Source organism: Rhagoletis pomonella, unplaced genomic scaffold (genome assembly GCF_013731165.1).
Source record: "Rhagoletis pomonella isolate Grant_MI unplaced genomic scaffold, Rhpom_1.0 Rhpom_scaffold_00003, whole genome shotgun sequence".
NCBI lineage: Eukaryota > Metazoa > Arthropoda > Insecta > Diptera > Tephritidae > Rhagoletis > Rhagoletis pomonella.
The window spans coordinates 30,094,458-30,104,176 of NW_023458557.1; the positions used below are offsets into that span (position 1 = coordinate 30,094,458).

Here is a 9,719-nt window from a genome sequence, read left to right on the forward strand (position 1 = left end):
TTGACAAGATGTTGGAGAATCGCGGCAGCACAGCCGTATACCTACTTTATGCTCTTACGCGCATATGCTACATTTCTCGCACCTAGCTAAAGTGCTTGACAAAGGCAGAAGGCATATCTTTAACATTATAACTTAATGTAAAAAAGTTTAAGGCATGCAATAAAAGAATACAACAGAACCAAAAAATGTTCTCAAAACTATTAAACATAAAAAATTGCACGAATAAAATTCATAATTTAAAATAAAATATCGCAATTGTTTTTTATATGTACATACATATTTACAAAATAAATCTAAAGTACCCACAGTAAGTCCTAAACATATAAATGACTAATAAGAAAAATAATAAATAACAGTGATATGAAAAAGTATGTCGAGAAATCTCTAAATTGTAGCGGAACTGTATCTCAATAATAACAAGTAATTTTAAGCAAAAAATACAACCGACATCAATGCGCATTTAGGTCGTTCTGGTTACGTAGATCCGACTGTCCTCGCTTTTTTAAAATGGTTAAAAAAATGAATACGTATTCTACAGAAAAAAATCAAGATACATATTTAAGGATTTTAAGTAAAAATATATAAAACTTGTTCGTGATATCTCGACCAAGGTGTATTCATGATACAAAAATCTGAAGGTAAAACCGCTGAAAGGCAGGCTGAACATTTTTAAAGTTTGCTAACATTACAAAAATGCTTTCAAATTTCCAATCTCACAAATAATTTCATTTTCAGTCTCAAATAAATGCAAATTTCAATATTTTCATCTATTTTTTTTGTTTTACTTTTATTTGGCATTTAAGTTGCTATCAAAATTTCAATTTTATAAAATAGACAAACTTAAAAAAATAAATGATGGCCGACGAATTGAGCGAGCGGTTTTATCTTTAAATATTTGTATCATGGGTGTATTAAACAAGGGCCGTATCCATAAAACCTAAGCAAATGCTTTTTCTTAAAATTTCAGACCTTTCACTAAATTTTTTCAAATAAATTTAAGTGAAAGGTATGAAAATCTGAGAAAGAGTAATTGCTTAGGTTTTATGCACACGGCCCAAGGTGTGGCTCTCTTTTAAGATACTATTATGTAGAAAAATATAAACAAACGATTCAAAATTCATACAAATTTTTTTCAATTTGACTGTATAGGATAGTTCTTCTGAGAGCATGGTCAAATTCAATCACGCTTTGTTAAATACATTTTGATCTCTACCAAATAATATACTTCCTCTGTAAATATGTTATGAATTGTTCCAAAATTCGCTCCGAGCGCGTTCACTGTTGATCATTTGATTTAAATAGTTTGTCAAACAATTAATACTATAGTTTGATCGGAGTTAATATATTCTTGAGTAATTAATTAAATTATATTAAAACATAAGCTTATGAGAAATTATTTAGTTTTAATATGCATATTTTATATCGTGTTTGATTCAAATATTGTTTGTCAAGTATTCAGTAGTGAAGTTTGATCGGAGTTTATATATAATTCAGTAATTAATCATATTAAATTGAAATATAAACGTATAATATGGTAGAAAGTTAGAAATTGTTTAGTGTTAATACGCATTATTCACTGCGTGTTCCAAAATTCGCTCCGAGTGCGTTCACTATTGACCATTTGATTTAAATAATTGTTTTTCAAGCATTCAGTACTATAGTTTGATCGGAAATTATATATTCTTAAGTAATTGATCACATTTTATTAAAATATAAACGTTTAATAGGGTAGGAATTGTAAAATTATTTAGCTTTAGCATGTATAGTCGCCTGAGATAATTGCAGAAAACTGCAACTACTCGTGAAAACTTACAATAAAAGCAATGTAGATGAAGGTAATAAATATGATTATTAAAATTAGATCCATATATAAAACATTTTACATCATTTATTTGAAGTAAATCGGAATATATTTTTACGTATAAGATAGTTTCCATTTAACTCATAAAGTACATATTTCACTACAAATATTTTTAAGATCATTTCGAATTGCAAAAATAGCGCTAATTAGTTGTATTGAAGTATAAAACATTTTATTACGTTCATGTTTACTTATAAAGCGCATAACAATATTTCTCTCGCCATTTATCCGATGTTAAAATTTTTTACCACGTTATTTTGCTGCACAGCACCCTGAATGCGGCAAAACAGTTCTTTATGGGGACCAAACTAACAGCCACAACAACAAAAACCTTTTCTACTGGTATACTGTGAACAGAACAAATGAACATATGCTTTTTCTCGCTTAACGCAGCTTGGTACAATTGGCACACAGCGAACATACACACAACAGACTTTTTTATACCCGAGCGCACTTGTGCACAAGGATATAGACAAATGTATACATAAATGATCAGAATGAAAAGAGAAATCGATTAAGCGGTGACTGTCTGTCCGTCCGTCCGTCCGTCTGTGCACACGATAACTCGAGTAAAAATTGAGATATCTTAACGAAACTTGGTACGTGAACTTCTTTTGGGCGTAGGACAGATGGTATTGAAAATGGGCGAAATCGGACAATAAGCACGCCTACCTCCCATATAACGGTAATTTTAAGAAATACGAAAACTGCGATATTTTAGTAACTACTGAAGATAATTTACTTAAAATTGATTCTTACAATGATTTTCAGACGGAAAACATGAATATTATAAATTTTTGGAAAATGGGCGTAGCCACGCCCACTTATGGTTACATGTGTATATCTTGGTAACCGCAGCACCAATTTCTTCCAAACTTGGCACAGTTGTTGGCCTTAGTACAGCATACTAAATGGCTGAAAATTTTAAAAATCGGACAATAACCACGCCTACCTCCCATATAACGGTAATTTTCAGAAAAACGAAAACTGCGATATTTTAGTAACTACTGAAGATAATTCACTCAAAATTGATATTTGCAATGAGTTTTAGACGAAAAATAAGAATATTACAAAATTTTGGCAATGGGCGTAGCCACGCCCACTTATGGTTACATGTGTATATCTTGGTAACAGCTACACCAATTTCTTCCAAACTTGGCACAGTTGTTGGTCCTGGTACAGCATACCAAATGGCCGAAAATTTCTAAAATCGGACAATAACCACGCCCACATCCCATATAACGGTAATTTCGAGAAATACAAAATCTTCGATAAATCAGTAAATATTGAAGCTAATTTATTCAAAATTGATGGTTGCAACAAATCTTTACCAAGAAATACGTTTATGACAAAATTTTGGAAAATGGGCGTAGCACCGCCCACTTGTGATCACATATATGTATCTCGCTAACCGTTCTAGCAATTTGTACCAAGCTCGGTATGGTTATTGTGCTTGCCACATAAAAGCAAACCGTTGAAAATTGTTGAAATCGGACTAAAATTGAGGCCGCTTTTCATATAACGGTAAATTTCAGAAATGCTTGAAATTTCAATATTTCGAAATTTAAGGACGCTAATTTACTTATCATGTAGCGGTAGGTCGGAAAGGAGGAAAACATATATTTAATACTTGCGCCGGGTATTTAATGTTCGGCTCAGCCCGAACTTAGACTTTGTTACTTGTTAAAGTATCACTTTTGTTTCACAAATTTATGTTATACTAGCGGTATCCCGGTGTGCTTCTCTACACCAGATATTGGAAAATTGATGAAAAATCCTGGAATATTTCTATATGAAGATTTATCATTTGTTTTATTTCAAAATGTTTGATTCTTTATTTTTAATCTTAATCCAACACATTTGGATATACAACATTTTTTTGTTTTTCCATCTTGGGTATGAATAAATAAACAATTTTTAATGCCAACTCTTGAACAGGCCACGTATAGCTGTCCGTGCGAAAAGCACGGCTCCTCCAAATTCAATCTGCATAGTTGAAGAGTTTGTCCTGGCGCCTTGTTGACGGACATGGCAAATGCTAGACGCACTGGGAATTGCAAACGCTTGAATTCAAACGTCATGTCTGTTTTTATCAGTGGAATACGTGGTATGAGCACAATTTCATCTTTCGCTTTGCCAGTCAGTATTGTTGCTTCAACTAAATTCGCCATCAATTTTTTTACTGGCAGTCTTGTGCCATTACACAGTTTTGGAGCATTTAAATTCCGTAGTAAAATATTTGATGAGCCGACCTTTAAATTCAAACAATGTGGTGGCATACCAGGCGGTTCCATTGAATTCAAAAATTCAACTGGATAATTCACTGCGTCATCTTGATTCATTGCGCTGTCAACAGATTTATATGTTGTCACTTCATATGGCAATTTTTCTAGAATTTGATAATTGATTGAATTGACATGCACATTTTTGGTGCGCGTTCTCTCAACCAATCGTGATACAGGTAATTTTGAGCAATATTTGGAAACACGCATTCAATCAATTTTTCTTTTAATTGGAGAATTGTACAAAAATTCTTCGGCAATATAATCAAGCCATTTGTATTATCGATTCGAACTTTGCCATTTCCGATCTCTAACAATTGCTTGTGCAACTAAACACGCATGTTTATGTGTAATGTCAATTTTTGCACATATCGCCACAGAGGGGAAGACTTCAAGCATGCATTGATCTCATCTGCCGGTGTTGATCGTGGAATCACGGGCAATGTTTGTCGAAAGTCACCTGGCAATAATACCAAAGCACCACCAAAAAGCTGTTCATTTCCACGTAAATCCTAATTGTGTTGATTCTTCAAATTCCAAAATAGAAAGACCGAATATCAATGTACACCACTATTCGATAATACGATGAAATGACAGATATGTTGTGTTGTGGTGACTTTCATTCCATTGGCTCTACAAAATCCATATTGAAAAACTTGCAGCCATGTTTATACTTGACTTAATTTATCCAAAGAAAAAATAAAAACAGCACATTATAGCAACAATTTTCCACTACGATTTGAAACTTTTCGTACGAAATGATGCAACAAATTTGTGTAAAATTATTGAAATAAATTCAATTGATTATTATATTGATTTTTTTAAGCTCAAGGACGGGTTGAAATAAAACAATCTGTTTTTGTTGTTTTTAAATCGTATATGTTTAAAAAAAAATCAAGTACTAATTGAGCACTATATTGCAGTCATGTTTATACTTGACTTAATTTATCCGAAGAAAAAATAAACACAGCACATCATAGCAAGGATTTTTCACTACGTTTTCGATTTTTCATGTATCTGCTGTTGTACCATATACGTGGTTCACGTGACAGACATAAACTGTCATTTATCATGAACCGCTGGACCGAATTCGGGCACACCTCACATAACCCATCTGCATGATAGTCCGAATAAAATAAATAGAATTCGTGCACTTATTTTTTTTTATTTAAGATGGGGAGTATGGAATTATTTCATATGTCTCTATACCAATTCCAGTAATCTACCACAAATATTTCAAGAGATATACCAGATGAAAATTTTTGTTAGTATGGGTGGTGCCATGCCCCCTTTTCCGAATTCGAGGAAACTTAACACAAACCATCTGCATAATAGCCCGACTATGCCATATAAATTTGGTTGAAATCTTGCACTTCTTTTTTATATATAAGATGGGAGGTGCCACGCCCTCTTTTCCAATACCGCCCATTTTTCTCCATGAGTATGGAGTTATTTGATATACCTCTATACCAATTTCCAATACTCTACCACAAATATTTCAAGAGATATACAACATAAAAATTTTAGTTAGCATGGGAGGTGCCACACCCCCTTTTACGAATTCGGGCAAACTTCACATAAACCATCTGGATGATAGCCTGAATACGCCGTATAAATTGGGTTGAATTCGGTGAAGCCGTTATCAAGTTATAAGCTCACACCAAAAACGTGTACTTATTTTTATACATAAGATACATATGGCACGCCCCCGTTTCCAAATTTGGGCAAACTCCACACAAAATATGTGCATGATGGCCCGGTTAAGCCGTTCTCAAGTTATAAGCTTACTCACTAATTTTTATATATAAAATACAGGCGCCAAGCCCCCTTTTCCGAATTCAAGCAAACTTCACATAAACCATCTGTGTGATAGCCCAAATATGCCGCATAAATTTGGTTGAGTTCGGTGAAGCCGTTCTCAAGTTATATGGTCACAACAAAAACGTGCACTTATTTTTATATATAAGATTAGAAAATAACTAATTATTTTTTAACGCAGAACGTAAGCTATCCTTTCAAAATTTTACTGCAAAGAAACATATCAATCGACTTATTCCGTTTTGTTTTATAGCAGTTTTAAAAACGATTTCATAATTTTTTACCACATTTTGGCATATTGACACTTTTATAGTTTCCTTCAAATAATGTTGAAATTATCCTTCCCAGATAGCTAAGCTTTAAAATGAAAAAAAAAACATTTTTAAATCGGTGCAGTCTGTGCGAAGTTATTACATTACATACATATTTTTGGACTTTATTTTATAAAATGTATGTACATATGTATAAATGTATGTTTTTATAACACCACTCAAAACATTGTAATTGCCATTATCATTAATATAATTAAACTTTTAATAGGACTTCTCTTAATTCCTAATGGCGAAAGTTTAGGATACTGGTTTGGGGATAACTATCAAGAACCACAAACCTCAACAATCAATACCAGAAACGGAAGTATAAATTTACATCGCGTTACTGCTTCAGAAAATATAGTAAACTTTCAATCAATAAATAAACATCCATGGGGAATATTTTTCACAGTATTGGGAACTGTACTTCTTGACTTCGATGCGGATGCATGCCAAAGCCCAGCTCGAGCCTATTTACTTGATATATGCCTTCCAGGTGAGAAGTATATTTTATCCATGTTAACTATTTTTTAATTATTATTTTTTTATTAGAGGATCATGTCAGAGGTCTTTCTACTTTTACCATAATGGCAGGCTTGGGTGGCTTCATGGGTTATTCCATGGGAGCTATCGACTGGGATAAAACAAATATTGGTATATTTAATCACTTCAAGGCTTTTCACGTTTGTTATTGATTGTTTTCTTCTAGGAAAAAAGCTTGGCGGACATGTGAAAACGGTTTTTACAATGGTCACCTTCATTTTTACCTTTTGTGTAACATTGACAATTACAAGCTTCAGGGAAATTCCATTATGGGTGCTTGCCGAATCTAAATATGGTAAGGTTAAAGGAGTAGACTCAGACGACATAAATATGGGAACATATGATGCCAATAATCAAATTACTCATGCCAGTGAGGTGGTAAGTATACATAAATATATATATACATAGTTATTTTTCATTCACAATGAATATGGCTCGTCTTCACAGCCACTTTTTTACATTGGTTAATTGCAGTCAACCATTATTAAAATCTTTATTGTAAATGAGAAGTAGTTGGCTAACATTAATCTATTAAACCGAAAAACAAAGAAGAGAAAAAGAGTGTCTGTCCAGTCAGGTTGAGTCTCCCACCCACTTCAACGCAGTCCTGAGTGAATCCTTGGCACTTCTTTGACTCCTAGCACCGAACGAGGCCCCTACGGTTGCCAGACGTACTGATTTTATCAGTACAGTACTGATTTTTCAACTCTTGTACTGATTTTATTCATTTCTTCAATCGGTACGCTAATGTCCTGATTTTTTAAAATTTGTACTGATTTGTACTAAATTTTCAATTCAAACAAAATACTTTTAAGATTTTCTTAAGGTTTTTACATAGCGTTGGAACTTCCTTAAACTGTACTGTAAAAAGTAAGAAGAAAATAATTTACTTATGTTTGACATCTTCAGATAATGTTTCATATGCCCAAGAAATTAATACAACAAAAAGTTCAATCGTGTTATGGGCATATCGCCGGGTCTTTGCCTACCAGTTGCGATAATATAATGGAGCTTAATTTATTTAAAAAGATGACTGATGTTTTTTGCCGAGTGCTGCTAGTTATCTCGAAAATAACCTTCGTTTTAATAACAACAAATTTGAATATTCGAATGGCTTTTGCCTATAACTTATAACTTTTTTCACAATTTACTGACACTGTAAAAGAGTATTGCCTAAAAGACATAGAGTTAGATACTCTTTTTAGCGAATTCTTAGACTTTCAAAGTTTTTGCGTAGTTGAAAGAATTAATTAGAGCCATCAGGAATTATATATGAAGTCCTTAAATAGTGGTACTTTTCCACAGTTTGGAAAAGTATGTAATTTTGTTTTCTTCAATACTACAAACAAACAAACCAACTGAGTGCATTTAAGGTATGAAGTTTGCTTGCTGGCGCAAAGAGAGCAACCGGCTTCTAATTAAAATTATTTAAAGTGAACTTCATATTAAAATAATTTTAAAATGAAATGTATAGAATTCTTTGACTGAAGATGGAAATTAACTGATTATTGCTATTCAAAAATGTCATAAACATAAAAAAATTTATTGGCTTCTGTGTACATTGATGCGTACACTCATGTTAAAATGAATAACACTTTTATTTTTTTATGAGCTATATTTTATTTATATACCATAATATTGTTGAAAACAAGGACTCTGGCGTTTTAAAGTATTATCTGTTACTTACATTCATAACTTTGCTTTGAACAAAAATGTACTGAAAAGTACTGATTTCTTTTGGCATAAAAAAGTCTAACGTACTGATTTCGCGTATAAAAAATCTGGCAACCCTAGATGCCCCCTAACCTGGCTTGAGTTCGTCTGTCGGCAGTCAGTTATCTGAAGTCCGTCACTTCACCCAGTCATCACTCCCACTTCCCCTCTGTAGCACAAGTGCCACACCCACACCAAAGTAGTTTAACCCCTCATTAATGCCATTACATCCATCTCAACCACTTAAATTCATCTTGTACAACAAAAGTTTATTTAGTGTGTATTCCCTTAATCTAATACAATTGATTAATTAGTTCATTGAATTAAACTAGAAAACAAGCTCAAGTAAAGCGCATGAAAAATAAACTAAGAAAAATAACTACAAATACTATCGCATTCGAAATTACTTGGAAATTCAAATAAAGCAAAAGTAACTTAAAAACAAACCGACCTAACCAAAATTATTATTTAATGACCTACCACAATTCAACTAGCGGGAACATTAATTTGTATTACCGCGACCCTATGGTGAGCTCGTTGCATATATTTAAACCTATATATGCATGTTTATATACACATATATAGTTACCAGAAGAAAATAAAATGAATAATTACCCACTGGGAAAATAGGTAAGCACCTTGCGAGGTAAGCCATGTTTTCTTTCAGTTTTTAGTACCAAAATTGTCATCATGGCCAATGTCATCTACTAGTAAAGGGCAAAATGAACACCTCCGAAGACACATTACGTTGTCAGTTGCAAAATAACGTGCAGCCGAAGTTATTTCCAAGCACCGAACTACTCCGAGCGACTGCTCTGCATTACACGTAACTTACTTTGTAAAGCGGCTCAGAAGTATATCTGATACCAAATGTACATTCTAAATTCCTACATACATAAGGCGGCCATGCCTTTGTAAAAGTAAGGGACGTTCGGCAGGGAAATGGTAATGACTGCCAGGTGAAGAGTAAGTTGCTAATAAGGTATTATTACGTGCTCCTAATTCCCACTGGGTACTACTGAATATATGTATATGTATGTGAAGTACTTTTTTGAATATATACGTGCAAAGAAGTAGCCCTGTGGGGAAAATCTCTAGTTTTGAACTGGTGCGCTTCTAGTACATTTAGACCCAGTACTGGTCCGCGATAAATCTCTTTTGCATGCAAGCAACTGGCGAATTTATTATGGC

At 33.3% G+C, this 9,719-nt stretch overlaps 1 protein-coding gene across 1 annotated transcript in view; it reads left to right on the plus strand.

Annotated features, from left to right (window-relative positions):
• The first annotated feature begins 360 nt into the window (after positions 1-360).
• The window catches only part of LOC118736164, a 25,331-nt gene continuing 15,972 nt past the window's right edge, over positions 361-9,719 (plus strand). The window contains exons 1-5 of the mRNA XM_036466262.1: positions 361-368; positions 4,524-4,648; positions 6,502-6,768; positions 6,825-6,926; positions 6,982-7,193. Coding sequence (XP_036322155.1) covers positions 361-368; positions 4,524-4,648; positions 6,502-6,768; positions 6,825-6,926; positions 6,982-7,193 — 714 coding nt within the window. The remainder of the gene's footprint in view (positions 369-4,523; positions 4,649-6,501; positions 6,769-6,824; positions 6,927-6,981; positions 7,194-9,719) is intronic.